The sequence below is a fragment of the Tamandua tetradactyla genome, chromosome 3 (genome assembly GCF_023851605.1).
Source record: "Tamandua tetradactyla isolate mTamTet1 chromosome 3, mTamTet1.pri, whole genome shotgun sequence".
Taxonomy (NCBI): Eukaryota; Metazoa; Chordata; class Mammalia; order Pilosa; family Myrmecophagidae; genus Tamandua; species Tamandua tetradactyla.
In genome coordinates, this window is record NC_135329.1 from 200,512,801 (window position 1) to 200,533,826 (window position 21,026).

General features: G+C 41.4%; 1 protein-coding gene across 13 annotated transcripts in view; it reads right to left on the reverse strand.

The window, feature by feature from the left end:
* Positions 1-6,203: 6,203 nt before the first annotated feature.
* DOCK10 (dedicator of cytokinesis 10) overlaps positions 6,204-21,026 on the reverse strand; it is a 271,344-nt gene continuing 256,521 nt past the window's right edge. For 4 of the 13 annotated variants that reach the window (XM_077155290.1, XM_077155289.1, XM_077155287.1 and 1 more), the window contains exons 51-56: positions 18,032-18,178; positions 15,352-15,562; positions 13,968-14,158; positions 12,004-12,104; positions 11,692-11,830; positions 6,204-7,015 (exon numbers count right to left, since the gene is read on the reverse strand). In XM_077155290.1, coding sequence (XP_077011405.1) covers positions 6,899-7,015; positions 11,692-11,830; positions 12,004-12,104; positions 13,968-14,158; positions 15,352-15,562; positions 18,032-18,178 — 906 coding nt within the window. In that variant the 3' untranslated portion in view covers positions 6,204-6,898. The other 9 variants (XM_077155286.1, XM_077155285.1, XM_077155283.1 and 6 more) reach the window with 4 other exon arrangements.

The window sequence follows — 21,026 nt, forward strand, 5'->3', positions numbered from 1 at the left end:
GGTTTTAATTACGTATTCAAACTGTTATGATATCCACAGTATAGAAATATGAATGGGATAATCCTATCAAGGAAAATGTTACTTGCTGAATTTTCAAATAAAATAGGCTCACGTTTGACTTCCAAAGGACATACAATCTAAAATAGTAAAAAGGAAATCCAAGAAGTTGCTAATCCATTAAAGAGATGAAATTGACTAGAAGATAAAGCCTGGTTTTCATCCAAGATGAGCACTCACTCATGGCAGTTTTGAGGTGAAAATCTGGGCAATTATCTAAAATCTCAGCCATGAGCTAATTCTGTGGCTTCTAGAAGAAGGAACTGAAATTGAGCTGCAGAGCATGCAGCTGTCCAGTCCTCCAGGGGTTCTGTTTTTATGCCAAAGTCATTCTCAGTTTTTGTTTAAAGGAGTTGAAAAGCAGACCATTTGATGGGAGTGGAAAAATCGATTGTACCAAAAGTGATACTGAAACCTATTATTCAAATTTAAGGCATCCTGTTATTCTATTGACAAGTTCATTTGAAAATCCAACGTTTCATGATGTACGTATGAATAAAGCCAAATGGAAGCTATTTTGAGAGGTGTAAAATAACGTTGCCATGATATCCTCCAGGAACAGATGCCTCAGATTATGAAACCTTTTGCAAATGTAAAGCTTTTGACTCCCTAGGGCTGATGATCTTCTCAGAGTCAGGGAAGTGTTGGCTTATTTTTACTAAGCTGGACTCATTCATTTTTTTAAACATTCCATTTCATCCTTGCTAAATGTATCATGTTAGGAAATCCCTATTTCTGAGTATGGCAATAACCCAACCCCTCTTGGGGCTCTGACTCATATTTGAAGCAAGAGTAAAAGTAAGGAGGGAAAGATGGGGAAGAGAAGCCGAAATTCTGTGAGCACACACACCCAGGTTATACTGTAGAAGACAGTGACTATTGGTTTAGAAAAGGCTGTTATTGTTAATTCTCAGCTTTCCCAGTCGTACCTACAGATATCAGCAAGACCTGAACCCAGGTCCCTTGAGAAGGAGAGTGAAGATTGCTTTAACACCATCACTCACAACTCTTGGGCTAAAATTCTGAAGGGGACATTTCCTGGAAGGGAGTCCAATTTTCAACCTTCTATGTTAAAGGCAAAAGCTAAGGTGCCACATACTTCCCAAATCCTTTCATTCAGTAATAACCAATTCCACAAACCATAGAGAAGGAATGTCTTTTCTGCTAAGCTGATTGGAAGATGGGCGAGGCTTCAGGAACACTAAGGAGCATCTGCAAGCTAAGACAGGGAAAGTCTTATCCCCTGGGTTTGGATTACTTCTTGGAAAATCTCTGTTAAAACTATCCAGAGGCTTTAAGGCTAGATTTCCAGTCTACTTGAATTTTGTTGAAAAGTGAAAGTTTCTTGTTTGTTGTTGTTAACTTGTATCTGAAACTTGGTTATAATTCCTTATTTAATTCCCTATTTAAGATTTTTCTCATCTAAAGGGAAAAATTACATTGCAGAAGACAGGTCTCTTAGAAATCCAAGCAAAATCACTAATCTCCTTGGGAGTATTATCAAACAGACTTCCTCTGTGTAGGAGTCATCCTGTTCAGTAAAATATCCTGTAAATCCCACTGGCCTATTTATAACTTAAAAAATACAACACCCACACTGGGTTTTAGTAGTTATGGTGGTATTGCTTTCTTATGATGTATAAGAAAAATCATCAGGGTCAGAAATAAATATATTTTACATTAGAAGTTTATTGACGAAACAATGATGTAGTTGGGGGTATTGATAGTAAATAGAAGAAATTAAGAAGCAGATTTCCCTGGAGAACCCTTGAGATTGGTGTTATGTAAAGCTATTATTTGTAAACCTTTACTCAATCACTCAGTCTCAATCATCATCTTCTCCTAATGACCTGTGTGAGCCCATATCAGACTCTGTTGATGTATCTCTTCCTCTGTTTTCTTCTAAGATCAACCCTATGTGCTCACTGGAGGATCTCCCTTGAATCTCGTGATTTATGATTGAAAAGCTCATAATTTAATTGGATATATTCTGGGATGGCTTTGGGCCTAGACAGTGGAGACAATTGCCTCTGCGATTAGATGTTAAGGAGGAATGGGGGTTGGGGAAGAACTTCTGTGGCAGAATATCTGAAGATCTAAAATCCCAACAATTAGAAATTCATTGTCCTGGGTTAAAGACTGTCTTTTGAATGCATTAACTTCCCCAGGAAAGCATAGCTCTCCTCCCTATAATCATCCATTGATATTGTAGTTTGAAGTCAATTGGTGTCAGCCATTCAGGGTGGCTCACACAAGGATGGCAAAGATCTAGAAGAACACCACCCCTGCTTACTCCAGCTCCTTCGCTGCTGACTACTCATATTGTCTGGAGCAGAGGTGGCCTCACAGAATCCTTCTCAACCTGGTATTCCAGGCAAACACTTACTTTGGGTCGGAGCTGACATTTGTATTGGAACTCCTTTGTAAACCAGACAAACACAGATGAAAAAGGGGTAAGAACTTTGCTTAAGGGCAGTGCTAACTAGGAACTGTATGAGGCAAGAGACGGTACCTCAGTGATGGAGAGGGGACAAGAATCCAAAGGAGTTGGGAAAAAGGGGAGTGGGGAAACTTCCAGAGAAATGATTCCACCTTTATTAATTCTGCCTAAATTTTGTCATACAGTTATACACATCCAGTGCCAATCTTGCAATTGTTGAGAATGAAAAAAGAAGCCCCAAAGAAGTAAACTTTGATTCTTTAAAAAATATTTGCTTACAGAATAGTTTCAAGGAAAATGGCTTCTCCAATGTCTTATGGCCCAACATCCATCTTCTCACAATCTACTCTTTCTTCCTCGGCTCCCCATTCCTTGCCCTAGCATCCTCTCTGGAGCTGCTATATTCCAACAGAACTTTGAAAGCTTGCCTCTCAAACTCTGAAATGCAGTCAATACTTTGAACTTCCAAGACTACAAAGATTAAGACACAATCTCTGTTTTGAAGGGACCTGTGAAATGGTTGGAAAGAAAATATGGACACATGTAATAGGAAATGACAATGTAATCAAGGAGAAGGGGAAGTGGTGACATGGGCAATAGGTGCTGTTCATGGCAGAGAGCAGGAAATCCAGGTGAACTAGCGTCATCAGGTAAAGCATTCAGGAAAATGGTTGATGGTCCATTCCCCATGAAACGGATTCTGAACAGAGATCAGCGCGCAAGAAGGGTATGGGTAACCAACAGCGTGGGAGACTGAAGAGGGATGAGTTGAACTGTGATGTATTTGCACAGAGGCCTTGCTTTAGGTACTTGGGAGCTGGGATGACTCTTCTAAGTTGTCCTGAATTGGGACAAGGAGACCAGACCTTTGTACTTCCCACCATAAACCAGCCATTGGATGAGAGCTTCCTCTGGGTGTCATGACCTTCGGTGAGAGGGACTCAACTGAGAGCCAATCAGTTGCCAAGAGCCCCAACAGCAGGAGAGGTGGGTGCCTGAAAGAAGGCTCAGCATGGTGTAACATAGCATTCTCTGCAGGTGTGGAGTAAGCTGGATTCTGATGTAATGGGTTGGATTTTCATGGTTAGAGGAAAGGAAAAGGGACCATGATTTCTGGAGGAGGAGCAAGATTTTTTTTTAAGTTGGCAGAACATTGTAGCTCTCATGAAGATATAAACATAGGCAATCAGGCAGGACGGGAAATTAGAAGGGAGGAAAGGGACTTCTTGCTGAGTATGTTGAATGCTAATCATGCTTGTACTTTTCATTTTCTGACCAAAAGATATTACCAGCATATAATATGATATATATTTGCATATATATTTGTATATGCAGATAATTTTTTTCTAACTGATGCAAATGTGAAGGTGGAGGGCATGGGGACCACTTGTAATATGAGCAAATTTTAAATTTGATTTCGGATCGTTTGTCACATTTGCTCTCAAGTCTGTTTTCGTTTCCTAACTGCTCATAGGCATTCTGAAATTGTGTTATTCTTTGCTTTCTAAAGTTTGACTAATACGAGATGATGAATCACCAGTCTGCAGATCTGGTGCAACCCTTCTGCAGAGTGACCTTCAGGGGTTGAAAGCCAAGAGTGTGCTCTCCGTCTCCTCCTGAGTGCGTCCCGCACAAAGCTGCGTGTTGTTATGAGGGATGTGTGCTGATGGTCTATTTAGACTGAGTGGGAACACAGAATAGGGACATGCTATGCAATTTTTGGATAATGGGCAGTCATTTATAAGGCAATTATTACCCAAAGGGAAGGGACACAATTATTTCTCACAATTTGTGCACTTTGCATTTTGAAATGAGAAGATGAAGAAAGAGGTATCAAGTGAATGGGATGAGTAGACAGAGCCAGGGCTGACATTCCAAGTACCATGTCCATTTATTCTTTATCGAATACCTTCCAAGATAAATAATAGGGAAATAACGTCACTTGTCTTATTTTCAGTCTTTCTATCTGCAGACCTGGGAGATTTGCTACGATTTTTTACTGTGTGTGTTTTGGGAGACATTAATTTCCAACAAAATGCTGCCTATTGTTTAGAGAAAGGTAATGTAAAGATTAAAAAGAATATAAGATAAGAATGCAGCATTTTCGCAATTCAAATCAGGGCACTGCTTAACAAGGTGCACTGTCTTCTGCAAAGTAACTTTTTAGGGGTAGTTAATTAGTGGGTGACCCAGTGATGATTTTACCCCTTAGTGTGTCCAAAATCCTGTGAGACGAGGTGCTGGATTTCACTCCTAGGGGTCTCTGCTTCAGGAGGCAAAATGGAGCTCAGAAATAAGCATGCTAACCTGTGTGCTGCTTCTGAAGCAGGTGGTCTGCTGTCCACACCTAATGACAATTAGATAGACATGCCTACAGGACATTTAAATAAAAGATGCTGACCTGGCATAAGTATTTAGGGCCAGGTGGGGACTGTGGCAAGCTGGAAAGCACATGTTATGGGATCAACAGCATCTCAGTTTTAATGAATTGTCACCATGTGGGAATGAGAGTCCAGTGTTTCTTGGTAGACTGATCTTTTGACAGGTATCAGGAAGATGGAATTTTATAAAAAGTTCCCCAATATTTAATTGTGATATCTAATTAAAACAATTTAAGGACACTGTGTGTGACAGACAAAACATGAGTGAATAGGATTCAGTCTCTGGGTAGCCAGTTTGCAGCATCGGCTCTAAAGAAGGAAAGAAATAAAAAGCGCTAGGATTGTATAGGGTGAGTTTCAATGCTGTTCTCTAGAGCAGTGTGTTTAAACTTCTTGTTCTACAAACCATTTCAGGGGCAAAACACAGTACTGCTATTTGCGACAAAAAATAGAATATTTGGCATTTAACATGGGATATATATATATATATATATATATATATATATATATATATATGTATTTGATTACTTCCAAACCTCCATCTTTGGAGGTTATTTTTTTGAGGGGGGAGTTAGGGTGATGGGCAGGCTCTGGGAATCCAACCCAGGTTTCCAGTTCCACAGGCGAGAATTCTTGCCACTGAGTCACCATTGTACTGCCCTCTTTGGAGGTTTTATGGTCAGATTTGAATAGGCGACCCCTTGCTTTCAGTAACCTTGGGGCAGGGGTTGGGGGGGTGACTGCGATGGGATGGGATGAGATGGTGATTGGGGTGGGTTGAGGACCTGAGCCTAAGGTGAGAGACAATGATCAGAGGCAGAGTTTTCCTGGGTTCCTGGGACAGTTGTACTGCCTAAGACAGCTTAACTAATCCAGGTGGGGAAATGAAGAGAGAAGGGACACAGTGGTGACCCAGACAGAAGGGATCCAAGAGGCCTGGACCCCGAGGCAGGGTCAAGCCAGAAGGAAGCTGGGCATGGTGTCTTGGCAAGAGTTCAGCCGATCGAAGGGATTAAAAAAAAAGTTAATGGGCTCTGTTGGGTGAAAGACTAGTTAAATGAGTCTTGAGGGATCAAAGTTCTCATCCAAAATATCCTTTTATCACTTATTTGTACACAACATTTAAATAGGTGTTCCAAACCCTAAGTCCTTCCTCGCGCTGATGTCCAGATACCAGCTGGTGGGTGTGCATAGTGGAAAGATGAACTCAGCTAAAAGTTTCCTTGAGTGGGGAGTCTTTGGAATGGAGGCTGAGTGTGAATCTGCACCTGGAGGTTGGCCCAGCTCCTCTACACTGGGTAGAGGATTGGCTGCATTCAGTAGACATCCAATGAGCCACTTTCAGCAGGAACTCACTCTACTTTTCAAGAGAAAACCAAATGCAAAGTAACTGTATTTTTTATTTCTGTCAACAACAACAAAATACTTCTGTAATTTCATGTCCCATTGCTTTTAAGAGCACATATATTACAAATAAAGGAACTCCACAAACTTTAAAGATTAGTATTTATCAACACTTTTGTACACATACACAAATATTTTAATATAATTGTATCTGAAATGTTATTCATATAATTTTAGTACCATCACAGCTATGAACTAAAAATGTCCTTTTAAACTTGGTAAAAATCATGTATTTTACAGTCTTCTATTTACATCTGAAATATGCTTCAACATTACAAAAACATTCACCTTGAACCTTTAAAATATGTGTTCTAGGACTTGATATTGGACATATTACAATTGGCAACAAACTAAGGGTTTGCTTTTGAGCTACACATTCATTGGAATTTCATGGCAAATATTCAACTTGGCTTGATCAACACCGCTCATAGAAAAATATCATAGGAAATGTGCAAATCCAGAGGCAGGCAAAATTCTCAAGCTAGCGAGGTAAAAAAAAATATTAACACCATAAAAATTTCAAATAAATTAAATCTATCTTTCTTTTCCCCGAGATTAGCTGCAAATTCAGAAAGTTCACGTAAGGGTCTGCCTGGCGCTGCAGGCTGTTCCTCCGTCAGAATTCGGCGCTAGTTGACACGGACACCCCTGGCAGGCCTGGGGTCGCTTTGCTAATGACTCGTGTGCAGGTTTGCCCCACTCCGCGCTTTGATGGGTCGTCCCTGCACATAATCTTAAGACAGGACGAAATGGAACAAAACAAAACAAAATGAGAATAGAGAGGTTACTGTTAATGTCCCCACTCACAAAACTAAAACCCCAACTGGTGATTTTTACCCTCCCACTGGGAATTTGCAAATCCTGAAACTACACTTATCAAAGTGGGTCTGAAGGATTGTTTTCTTCCCAAGCCCATGGGCTAAACCATATTTCAAAAGATTTAAGATAGCTTCATCATGTTTCCCAATGATCAGATGTAAAATCATACATGTTTGAGTGAACCTTATGAATGCATCTGCGTAATTCTACGTAATTTTATCGTATTTTAAGAATTTATAGTTTACGTTGTCAAATATACCAAAAAAAATAAACCCTCATTTTTAAAAACAAGTATAGAAATAGAAGCAATCATATTCTGGCCTGAATTTTCTTTGGAAAATAATGTTAATATGCCTAAATGCCTTCTTATCAGATCTGTTTATAAAATAATATGCAAAGGTAATAAGAACATGAACTACCTTTAAACAGTATCTTTGTACAGAATAATTTTTTAATTTTTAGTTTTTAATTGATATATAGTATATATTCACATCTCATGCAATCATCTGAAGTGTACAATCAGTGGTTCACAGTATCATCATATAGCTGTGCATTGATCATCACAATTGACTTTTTTTCTTTTTTGTGAAAAATAACATATATACAAAAAAGCAATAAATTTGAAAATGCATCGTGACAATTACTTGTAGAATAGATTTCAGAGTTTGGCATGGGTACGTGTCCACAATTTTAGGTTTTTAGTTCTAGCTGCTCTAAGATACTGGAGAAGTATCAATATAATGATTCAGCAATCTACTCATTTGTGAAACTCCACCATCACCTTTGATTTTTCTCCCACTCTTTAGGGGTATTTGGCTATGCCTGTTCTAACTTTTTCATGTCGGAAGGGACTGTCGATAATACGGGATAGGGAGATGGAACTAGATGACGTTTTGGAGAGGCTGGGCCCTCTAGGTTTCATAACTTATCTGGTCCAGGGAGCCACCCGGAGGTTGTAGGTTTCTGGAAAGTTACAGTAGTGCATGGAACCTTTGTAGAATCTTATATAACGCCCTAGGTGTTCTTTAGGATTGGCAGGAATGGTTTGGTTGGGGCTTGGCAAGCTATGATAGGTAGCAATGTCTAACTAAAGCATGCATAAGAGTGACCTCCAGAGTGGGCTCTAACTGTTTTGAACTCTCTCAGCCACTGATACCTTATTTGTTACACTTCTTTTCTACCTTTTGGTCAGGATGGCATTGCTGGTCCCCATGGTGCCAAGCCCAGGCTCATTGTACAGAAGAAATTTTATGGATATTTAAAATGTCAAGTTTTGATTACTGTTCCACCAACTTCACATATTACCACACTGTGCTGTGACCTGCACCCAAGCTTCCTTTTTTTTTTTTGGTATGGGCAGGCACCGGGAACCGAACCCAGGTCTCCAGCATGGCAGGCGAGAATTCTGCCTGCTGAACCACCAGGGTCCGCCCTGCACCCAAGCATCTTACACTACTTATAAAATTCTCATTATCAATACATAAGCCCCTGCATAATTAAGTTGGGTAATAAGGTGCCCAAAGAGCATTTGAAACTATAAGATGTTATGCCTTTGGCCTTCACAGGCTGCCAGCTTAGCACCAGAGCAGAGCAGGTTTGTTCTTTCTCTGAAAGATATTTGATCCTGATGACCACATCTGATTTACTATGCTGTCACCCTCACTAAATGTTGAAACAGACTCCAAATAACCATCTCATATTTGTACTTTGCCCAAATGTTTATGCATTACTTTGATCTCAATCAAAGGAGGCTTTTATGTTTTTATTATTATTACTGGCTATTTATAAAACACCGTGGCATCCTGGATGCCTATAAAAGTAATTCTTGTCTGTCTGTCACTTTGATAACTCAAACTGCTTCATCCCAACAGCTTCATTTAATACCCTTGCATCTATTTTATCCTATTCCATCTCTTTCCTTATCCTGAAGTTTCTCTCATTAAAGAAATGGTTTTAGAATATTTTTTCAGCTAAGACTTTCTTAGATGTTCCTGGAATGAATTGCATAATTAATTCTATGTTTCTATTTCTAGTTTTAAAAGTTTAATGTTAGAACATATCTCTACACTGTAATTATCTATGCACCTGTTTCCAGAGCATTTGCATGATTATATAGGTGTGTGATGTTATTCATGCGTTACAGGATTTATGCTAAAACTTTACTACCTTTCCTTCCACTGGAGTTCTTATACATTTATGATAGAGTCAAGATAAATCCAAATAAATCCAGATGCCTTTCCATTAAAAAAAAAGAGAAAACAAGCAAGCAAAAATGTTTGTTCTAAATCTGACCTGAGACAAACAGCCAACTTGTCAATACTCTGAACTTTCTAGACCCATGTCCTTTGCCAGTTCCACCTAACTTCGGGAAACTTCACTACAACCAACTCAAAACACTTAACAAAGATGGTCTTGAAAATAGCTTGTTCTGCTGTATGTAATTTATAGTTTTGCTCTTCATAATTTGTGATAGTAAGTTATAATTATCAATTAAGTAGTTACTTCTCTAGAATTTCCTTTACAGAATTAGAAGTCAATATTTTGCTCTCATTTTAATCCAAGGTAGAGCTATGGAAAGGCCATACAATTGAAAAAAAAAAAAACAGTTTTAAGGAAACCTTCTTTAGAAGACATGCATGCTGTGGTCACTGTCCTATATATAAAAACCTATGTGACAAATACTCATTGATGCTCAGGACAAGAAGAAAGTTTATCTTTCGTGCACACAGGTATACTAAGCTCTCGCAAACAAGAATGGTGTCATCCATCAGTTTCTTTCCTTTGCTTCAGATTCCAAGAAGCACTGAGACAAACTTTGCTTCTATCTTAGCAAAGGTTTTTGAGATAAAAAATATTTTTCTTTCCCCTTGATCACCTGTTTCTTGTCTTTGATTTTTTGTCTTAGCACTTCAAGGTGTAGTGCATCTTTTGGTTTCTTCTTTACAAAGAAACTCAGATACACTTTAGAAATTGATGGAGCACGGATTTTGTTTTAAAGGCTAAATTTTTAACCTGAATTTCATCTGTAGGTTCTTTTTCATACGGACCTACCTTGGAATGGAAAGAGACTTCTAGTTAAATGAAAATTTAGAGAACAGTAGCCATTATGGTGGCCTCTGGAAAAAATGAATGGCCAGGAAGGGGCAGGTAAAAACAGAAGGGTCACAAAGGACAGAGTAGACATAAGGAAAGCAAAACATACCACTTTTGCTTACAGTACTGAGGGAAATACTAGACACAGAGGGGCAGAAGCTGGATAAACACGGACCGCGACAGAGCTGCCAGGAGGAAAAAAAAAAGAGAGAGAGAGAAAAGCATTTGTGCAGGAAATTTCAAGGCCAGACACAATTTACAGTTGGAGACAAGCATTTCTCTACTGCCTTCCCTAACTTTCAGATCCATTGTTTGTTCTTTTTGCCTCACTCCCAGCTAGATGATTTCCCTACAGTGTTGGGCTTTTCTTCCTAAGTGTTTAACTCCCATTACTCATCAAAAACGCAATTCAAGACTTCCTTCATTAGGAATCCTACCCAGGGAGAATAATCCTCTCAAATATAAGCCAATCACAACCATTTTTTTTTTAAAGCCACTATGGAGGTTAGTTACTCTGGGGTGGGAGGAGATGGAACAAAAATAGAAAAAAGCAACACATCTGAGGAAATGCAACTAGAATAAAAGATCCATACAACACATTTTATGTTTTGTGAATAGTGTTATTAGCACTAGCTGGTTTGGGACAGGAAGGAGAACTTCCTTTATTTAATGAGTGGTTAACATGCATAAGGCAGTGTTAGGAGATCAGTTCAACCTCTCCTCCTTCAGTCATTTTGTCAAAAACACATCTAACTCCTGCAGAGGCCCACGGGGGATGACATGTCCAGGTAGAGTGCCAGGGCTGACGGACACTGGGAAGTAGGACAAAGCAGCAGCACTTAGTCATGACCACTTGATTCTCAGCATCCCAGAAAGCACTGCAATGCCAGAATGCCCGCATTTTGTGCATAGCTCTGCACAACACTCTGGATACATGCTAGAAATCACAGCTGACTTGGTTGTGGGGTGGGGGAACTGAGTTTACCCCAGGTCTGCACATCTTCAGGTGGCCTCTGTAGAGGCAGTTTTGAAGGTCAAAGGCCATGACCCCATCCTGTTGTTCTTCCTGAACTGTGGAACCCACTGATGGACGTGTGCATTCAGCACCCCAGCCTAGGGTGTGAAGTCCTCGAGCACAACTGGTGGGAGTGGCAGCAAACCCCTAGCAGGAATGTCACCCAGCATTCTCAGGCTCTAGCAGGACCCATCTGTTCTAGAAAACCAACAGCTCCCAGAGCGCGAATAAACATCTTTGTTTATTCTGCAGAAAGCATTTGTATTCTCATCCAACTTTTCTTACACAGTTTTATCCCCCAGTCTGATCTCTGCTTGGCGGGGTTGTGCCTGGGGAAGAGAACAATTGGGCTCTATGGTGTCCACTGAAGGGACAGTGATTTCAGAAACAAGAAGAGACTCGCTCGGGTGCTTCTGGCATTGGGGGCAGAACAGACACCTTGTATCTACTGACGGCTCCTGCCGCCCCAAGGAGAGCCTCACCTGCTCGTTCATGATGGTGGATAGTTCGCCGAGCATGTCCTTGTAATGGGATCTCAGCTCTTCCTGGTACTCCAGCTGATCCTCCTTGATGAGGCGCTCGTTCACGTCGAGGGCCTGGCCACACGCCTCTGCAAACTGCCTTTAAGACCAGAACAGGCAAGTTAAAAACAGGCCATCGAAAGGGGCACCTCCAAGTTGGACAGCGGATGCACTCTACTACCCTGAACAAGTTGGCCAGGCCCCTGCCTGGGGACTCGTGACTCCCTGTCGAAACGAACTCAGGGAAGAACATTGCAACAGAGAAAAGCTTACCTGAAGATTTCCTTCAAGAGCTTTACTTGGTTGTCAGGGTATTTCTTTGCATTGGTTTCTTCAAGAAAAGCTCGTGCATAGGCCATCGGCCCGGCGTTAACCTACCAGGGAGAAGAGGGCACGATGAGCATGACGTGTTTCTTCCATGGAGCCTTCTCTGGCCTCCAAAGCGGGATAAAGTAGCAACGGCTTGCACCAAACTTACAGCATCCCACTCGTCTCCCATCACCCTATAGTCTACTTGTTTGTTTGTCTCTCTTAGCTGCTGTCCCCCAGTTGGTTGATAAGGCACTAAAGGGGGCATCTGAGCTATGTACTTCACTGCTGCCTTTCCTAAATCTCAGCCACTTGTCCACTGTATCATGTTTTTGCCATAAACGCATACTGCTTGTGCTGTTATTTTCTTAATGTCCTGGAAAAATAGACTTATTTTTATTTACTTAAATACATTTCTCTAAATTCAGTATGTGTGAAAGCAAACGTTTGACATGCTAGTTGTTTTCTTTTTCTATTGCCATTAAAATAAACACATAACTATAAACCAAAGACACGTAGCAGTGGCATGTGCACCAGCCTAGGAATCACTGTTTTACTGATTCCCCCTCAGAGGTGTGGCTTGGATTCCCACCCGGAAGGCATTTATACGATTTGCCGAATGACTGCGCAATGCCCAGTTCGCTTTATGCTCACACACGCACGTCGGCTCACACTGGTAGGGAGTCCATTTCACCCATTTAATGTGGCTGGGGGGCTTGGAAGAAAAAAAGTAAAACAGGAAGAATTCAATAGTGTATTTCAGTAGTCTTCTGATCCCTGTGGCCACTGGATACTGCCAGTGTGGCAGATGCAGCAAATGCACAGGTTGTTTTCTTTGTTCTCCAGACACACTGTCTTCTCAGCTCTGTGCTCCGGAAAGCTGTCCTTTATGGATTATCACAACTTCTTCTTGGCCTTCTGGCATTGGTTGGGATCACCCAATGGAGGACACAAACAAGGGGCAGGCAAGAGGAAGTGTGAGGTCAGTATTAGGGTCAGTTACTGACCTTTCCTTTCGCGTCAGGCTCCAATGCAGCTTGGCATGGCATGGCGAAATCTTAATGCTTTGCTCATCAATCATGTAATGTTTACATCCGTTTTGATTTTTTAAAAATCGCATTAAAATATTCTTTATTTTGATGACTGACTATCTTGGTTTTCCCTTAAATTCTGTGCCCAAGGTGAGTGCCTCACTCGCCTCACCCTAGTTCCCAGCCCAGGTTGGGGTGCTGGCCCCAGTCTTCCTGCCTGCATCCTTCTAGCAAGGCCACACCTGTCAGTTACCACGTGGCTCTCTCAGCTCTCCTCTCTGGCTTCCAACTGTCCCATCCCTCGCCTCGCAAATCATGTCTAGGGTTGGTGGCAATAGCTGCTCGGCGTTGCTAACCTCAGCGCTAGCCCGTTAATTTTCCTAAACACTGCTCCAGTTTTTGCAAATAGCATATTTATTCTATCCTCCTCCATCATCCATTGTGAGGGTGCCATCTGCTTCCTGTCAGCCCCTGACAGATAGAGAGTTCACATTTTATGACCTTGTAAATATTTTTATGGATTTGTTTTGACCGATTTTATAAGGTTCTTAGTGACAAGGTATATATAAAAGTGCCACATTTATTCATTCATTAGGAATACAGGGCATAATTTATCCAGAGAAGATGGGACAGGAGGGTTGAAAAAGAGGAAATTTTATTCCAGCTAAACTTAAGGCATATCACAGATGTTGGACACCAGCCACATGCATTTGCAACAAAACAGATTTTTTAAAGACCCAGCTAAAGATGTGGTTGGCATCACAAACAGAAATGCTTCCTATACCCTCTGGATAAAAGAAACTCCAAGGGCGCTGAATGCCTGGTGTTATCGACCATTTGGGCGCTGAATGCCTGGTGTTATCGACCGTTTGCATCTCATGTCTGGGCAGGGCTCACCTTCACGCTAACGCTGCCCTGGAGCTTGAGTTGCAGTCTGATCATGTCTACATCTTCCATCGTGCAAAGCTGGTTAAGCTCAGACACCTTCTTGGACATCTCATCAATCGCCACTTCAATAGGATTCAGTTCTGTGCTTGATTGGCTTATGACCTGAATTCTTTTCTTCACGTAGGGGAACAAGTGGCTCGCTGCACAAAAGCAACAGAAGAGAATTTAATGGTTGATGGTTAGTGAAGAGTCAAGGACCCTCCCTATTGTGTGGAGGCTTCTGTGCCTTTTTATTGCATGTAGCATGCTCAATCCTATATGCCGTGTGTATACTGAGTTATCTTCCTCCCTATGTGCTGTGCTTTGCTACACCTCCTAGCTTTTGCCCCAGCTTCTTTGTCCTGGCATGTTCTTCCACCTTCACAGGCTAACAGGGAGTCATTCTCAGGGACAACACCGAAAAGAGTAAAACTTTCATGCAAACACCTAATTCAAATAAAACCTACCCTTAGCCACAATAAAAATACTTAAATATATACTTAATAATATGTATTATAGAATGATACTTTAGTTTTAGCTTCTCGTTGTTACAAGTGTTCTGGTTAAGTTTCCTGAAGGTGAGGGCTCCTCATAGCTTGGATGTCACTGCTCATCTTGGATGTCTACTGAATCATTCAGCACTGCTCATCTCTCAAAGGCAGCTCGCATACCTTCCCTCCAAAGTGCCTTTGCTCCCTCCCTGCTCCTCAGTGGGCCCTGAGATCCCCTGCCCTACCCTGCCCATTTTATTTCTCCTGGTATGTTCACTTGAAACTTTGGCTTTAGTTGGCTCTCCTACCAGACTGTAAGCACCTGGAGGGCCAGAAACACGAGTTATTTATTTGAATTGCCAGCATCCAGATCAATGCCTGACACCTGGTTGGCCCTCATTAGACGCTGGATGAAATGGTGAAAGGATGACTCGCTGACAGACCAGATCTACACAGCCCCGGAAGAATCCCAGAGAAGTTCAGAATCTTGCCCGAAAGCACGGGATTCTGTGAGCTGCTAACCCCAAGGCAGTTACCCTAAAGGGACTGAGGGTCGATTCAGGGACAGAGAGGAGAAGAGGGGAAAGACTGGAGAGCTTTCCTAAGACCCAGACACTTCAGCCCTTCTGACGGCCAGCTCTAAAGGCTAGAGGTGAGTAAGCTACGTCTGGTCGTAGTCCCCCTCCGGGAACTTGTCAGGGGTCTCTCTTTTAGTCTAGAATAAAGGGGGCGGGGGCGGAATCTGCTCTTTCTGGCAAACATTTCCAGGCTAGCACACTTTGGGTCCTTGGCTGAAAGACTGAGATAAGCCTTGATATCCACTAACCCCGGCCTAGCCAAGGGCCCCGGAGGCCGGCACCTACTTGTCAGGACGGTCCGCCGCTTGCACTGCTCCTCCACGCCGCCGTGCTTCTTGCCCGACAGCGTGAAGGGCGTCTCAAAGACGAAGCGGTTGATGTTGTGATGCATTTCAAAATCCGTCTTCCGGTCCTCCGCCTCCTTCTCCTCAAAGAACGGCGTGACATAGGTCACCTGGATGTAGGCGAACTTGGGGTCCAAATCCTTGGGGTTGACCTGTGTTAACAAGTTATGGGCAGAGTGGGGAGCCGTTAGGTGCTCCTGAAACAAGGGCAGGAGGGTCTGCCTTTCCTCAGGTGGCCTCCGGAGCCAGCTGTCCCTCTCTGCTCAGAGAAAAATGGCCAATAGTATAATTTCTATAAAAAGCTAGGAAGGGTTCCAGAATGAATAGCTGGCTAGCCTGTGGTCAAGAAGGCAGATCCTGCAAAGGAAGGATTGGAACCAGCTCTCCAAGGAGCTGGAACTCCTTGCAATATAAGCTCCCTGCTATGGAATGTCACTGAATTTTTGTTTTCTCTTTTGTAATGCATGTCCCGTCAACTTGCCCCTACAACTGTCCCATGGCTTGTAATGTGCAGAGAGAGGTTCTTAGTCTATTCAGTATATTGACTGATTAGCTGCTGACATATTTTTTATTTTCAAATTCCTTCTCTCATCTGCACCAGATTGTTCTATATAATTCCTTTACCAATTTTGCTTTGGTGATTAGCTTGGCAAACGGCAAGGAAGACAGGCTGGGAAACCCAAGAAAAAGCCAGGGCATTTGATGTGCTTCCCCCCTCCAAATTTTTGGTATCTTTTAAAATGATATTTTGATGAACTTTCATTCTCTCTCTCCATCAATTTATTCATCTACTGCCTATCAAGTCTAAAGATGTGAGGGCATATGAGAACTTATTTGTCATGCATTTAAGTTCATTTAAGGAAGGTCTAACGGTTATATTTTAAAGATGAAACAGTAAACAAACAAACCATAGAGGTTCAGAGTGGTGGAATGAAGACTCCAGGTCTTCTGCTTACAAAGTTGGCATTTTTCTCAACCACCAGGAATCCTTTATGTACTTTCTACTTAGGAATGCCACTACCGCAGTGGTTTTAGCTCTGTTCCCCTAGAGGTAAAAATGTGTTTGTACCATTTAAGCTAAGGAGGAGAAAGATGAACATATTTTCAACTTCTGCCCAAACCCGGTGATCTCATGATCATGTCCTTCTAACCACCAGCTTTGTTAACATGGGCAGGGCCAAAACGTGGCCCAATAGAGCCCTATATAACTGGGAGCCAACCAGCTTTTCTTGTGCCATCTCCCATCACCTGTTCCATCTAACATGTACTCTAAAGACCTGCCATTCTCTAACTATACTTCCCCATTTCATTCCTCGCTGTCATCGCATATGATGGTACTTCTCAGAATGCCCTTTGCTTCTAGCAAATACCTCCTCATCCCTCAATCCCCAGCTCAAACATCACGTCCTCTGTGAAGTGTTGCCCAACCAAGAAGCATCTGTTCAGGGAGGGCCCTCCCCTGAGCTTCCCCAGTACTACCTGGACCCCATCTCTCTGGTGGTACTTCATTGCACTCTAATAGGAGTTTAACATGTCCTTTTACTCTTACCCCATGTGAACTGTGAGCTCTGGAAGAAAGAGACCCCATTCATCATCTGTGTACCCCCAGCTCCTAGCTCTGTGCCTGCCATGCAGTAGGTGCTTAATAAAGATTAGTTAAGTGAATGAAAGAACAGTAAAATATTAAGTAATTGAATCAGAGGATGTAAGGGTCAGCTTTCTGAAGACAGGAAGACGTTTTTAGGCTGTTCACAGGCTAATACGACATAATTGGCCGTCTGCTACCATCGTAGAGGACGGGTATGGCTTTAAATTCCAAGACCTCTGTAGTGCATTCAGTTGTGTACCCCAGTTTGGACATGTTCTTGGTCTTGGGCTGCATTCTGGCTGGTACGGACTCATTGTAAATAAGAACTCCTTAAGATGTGACTTCAGTTAAGGTGTCTGAATAAGGCTGGGCTTCAATCTGGATTACTGGAACCCTTTATAAGCAGAGTGGCAGTCAATCAGAGAGAAGCCCAGGGAAGCCACCAGAAGCTGGAAGTCAAGGGAACCCAGAAGAGAAAGAGGAGATGCCTCGTGCAAAGCCTAGGGCCAAGAGTTGCTGGCCACCAGCCCCAGAATGCCAGTCTTCTGGGAGAAAGCATCACTTCGCTAATGACTCAATTTTGGATTTCTCCCAGCTTCACGATGATGGTGAGCCAATAAATTCCCACTGTCTAAGCCTATTGTATGGTATTTATCTTGGCAGCTAGGAAACTAAAAATACCTTTGTGACACTGAGTAAATACTTTCAACTTGCATTTTCCTCCAATTACATTACCTTGCCCAATCACTTTAAAGCTATGATTGCTATTCAAAAGCCAATAACCTTAGAGAGAAGTAGAGAATTTAGTAAGTTCTTCCTGAGAATTGCCTAAAATTTACTCAAATAAACACTTACTGTGTTTTTGACAAAAAGGAAAACTACCAACTAACCAATCAATAAACAAACAAGTACAAACAGGCTAATAGGTAGTTTGCATAGTCAGGTAGAAAATTAAATTTTAATAATTATAGTTTAAAAATTAAATAAAATTAGTCAATTCTAAATGCTTGCATGAATAGTGATATCCTTTTACCTTGTTGGAATCCTGGATTATCTTCACATTTTCTACTCCAAATTTATCTGCATAGAGTTTGAGCAGTCTTTGGGAAATCTCGGAGAGCCCTGTCAGCTTAGGCTCTTTATAAATATACTCTTTGCCTTCTTCTTCTTCAAAAAATCCCTATGAAAGACAAGTAATACACCGCCAATTTTATTAGAGAACTCCAATTACAAATCACAAGCAAAACGAAAAGTCATTTACTTAACAAAATAGCCACAATTTTTTGGTCGTCATCCAAGCCACTGAGAAGGACTCTATAAAATCTAAAGTCAGAGAAGAATCAAGTGACAAATACAGCATTTCATGTTACAATCAGATATTAATGTAACTATTCCCTACCCAGGCCAAACCGCCTCATGAAATATTTTTGAGAATATTCTCTCTGGCTGTACAAGTCGGTGGCAAACCTGTTTGCATTTATTTTGGAGAAGGAGTGCCCTCGTGTGGTAGCCTGAGGTGGAACACAAAGTCGAGCAATTTTCTGGCATTATTTCAAGAACTGTATCATTTTTAATGTTGTTGTTTACATAATCTTTTCAAGACATTTGTCAATTAGGAAAGTGGTGGATTTACAGAACAGTCATGCAATCAAGCACAGGATTTCTATATACCACTCTATCATTAACACCCTGTATTGGTGTGGTACATTTGTTACAATCGATGAAAGCACATTTTAGAATTGTACTATTAACTATACCCCACGTTTAACTTAGAGTTCACTGTTGTGCAGGGCGGTTCCACGGATTTTTTTAAAAAACTTTATTCTATCACCATATATACAACCTAATATTTCCCCCCTTTTGACCACATTCAAGACACATACTTCAGTACTGTTAAGTACATTCATTTTTATTCTATCACTAAACTAGCATAGAAAACACATAGAATACCCTAACTCTATGACATGTTAGGGTATCTATCTAAATGGATTGCTGTACATCCTACATCATCTTAGAAAAACCACACACTGTATCACTGCCCTAACAGAAATTACATATGGTGTGCTCCCTAGTAAGGCTATTTAAAAATCACAAACTTTAGATCAATGTCTTGGGACTTGATGTAACTTGGTTAAATGTAATATCGTCATTCAATGAACTTCATTAGGGGATCATTTGAGCTTTTTGCAAATCTAGACCTTAAAGGATTAAAAATAGAAACCATGCCATTTTTATTCCATAGAAGTGAGTGTTTTTTAGTCAGTATTAATTTATTGGGCTGGACCAAAGGGAAGATTGCATTAATTGAGGATAACCAAGTGGTGCAATCTTTGTAGTGCTTTCTCTTGGAAGAGACGTGGAAGCATTTTTCCTGTGGCGCATAGGTTTTCTCTGAACACCAGGCTAGGTGAGGAGCTAGGTACTTAAAGCATATGATTTCCTCTGACTGCAGAGTTTACCTTCAGGGAAATGGGTTGTGAGGTCTGGATGAAGCTACTGGAGGCCAAAGAGAAAGTAGCTGTACTTTTTCTCCATCTTTTTTTTAACATGGATAGGCACTGGGACTCAAACTTGGGTCTCCAGCATGGCAGGTTGAGAATTCTACCATTGTACTCCCCTCTCCATAATTTTTAAGTCTCTAAACATATATACAGTCTGTAGAAATCATTGATAAAATATTCTGAATACTGTATATTTCATGGCCGATGTGAGGCATTCTACCTGAGAATGATTGGCAGAGCACTTCCGCTAACATAAATGAGATAATTAACAATACACTTTGCATCATAAATGGGCTGTAAATACATTTGTGGAAGCCAGTCTGCACCCTGAACAAGTACATTCCCCATCACAGTTCTTGTTGAGCAGGATTGCCTGTTTCCTTGTGTGTCTCTGTAATTGACGTTGAGCCCTCTGGAGGCAGGGGACTGTGTCTTGTTCAACGCTGCACCCCAGGTACATGTACAGGACCTGGTCTTTAGGAGGAGGCAACTGCATGTTTGCTGAATGAATAAACAGATGAATGAAACAGTCCTTAGAGGGCACACATCTTTAAAAAGGTGTATTTGCACCAGATGACTTTGGAAAAGACTCCAATGGTTTTTAAGCAGGTATCTTTCTTGAACAAACAATTTCTTTAAGAAACATTCATGACAAAACACAACTGATTTTGAATGCCTTAACCCCAAACTGCTAGAAAGTGACACATGATGTTGAAAGTGCACGAGCAGCTCTTTGTCAATCATGCAGACTCTGCAGGGGTAGAGCGGGCTGACCCCATCCCACATGACTTCCCAGCTTGCTCTCTTTTTGTCTGTTGCAGCCTCTGCAAGGGTTTTGGCTGACTCGAGGTCAGAAGTTAGTAGCTAAAATTGACAGAATGACACATCAGAGAAATGAAACTTCTGAGGGCATCAACAGGATTTCCACCCGGCATGAACTAAAGCAACGTTTACAACTTCAGTGTCAATAAGAAAATGTCTTCAAGTTTCAGGAAAATCTTTTCTCACCACAGTGTGAAAACTGACATGAAAAGACATTTCACTAAGAATGGTTCCCTTAACAAAGTTCGGACTCCGGAGTTGGCAGAAAATGAGTGGCCTTGGTGGTGACCCATGCCTGTCCTTATCCCTCCTCCATGCTGTGTAGGGTGGGAGATACGACAGACTCAGAAATCTGTCCCCAAGCCTTGAGAACATGCCTTGCACACGGTTAGTTCTTGGTGAGTGTTAACTATGATGATGACATAGATGACAAGGGCAATTACGAAGAAAAGAGTGTATACTGTTAATATAATTTGAGTTCTGGCTAATCAGCAGGGAAATAGACTAACTGAGTTTTGAATGCTTTAGAAATACCCACCTTTGGCTTCTCTTAAGTGAAAACTAAAAATGTCCACATTATGAAAGGATCTATTGATGCTCAGTTCAATATTTTGGTAGGAAATCTTTTATTAGAAAGAAAGAATGATTAGAACTTATTTTGTTAGATAATGGAAATGTAGACCCGTTAAGGCTATTTTATAGGAT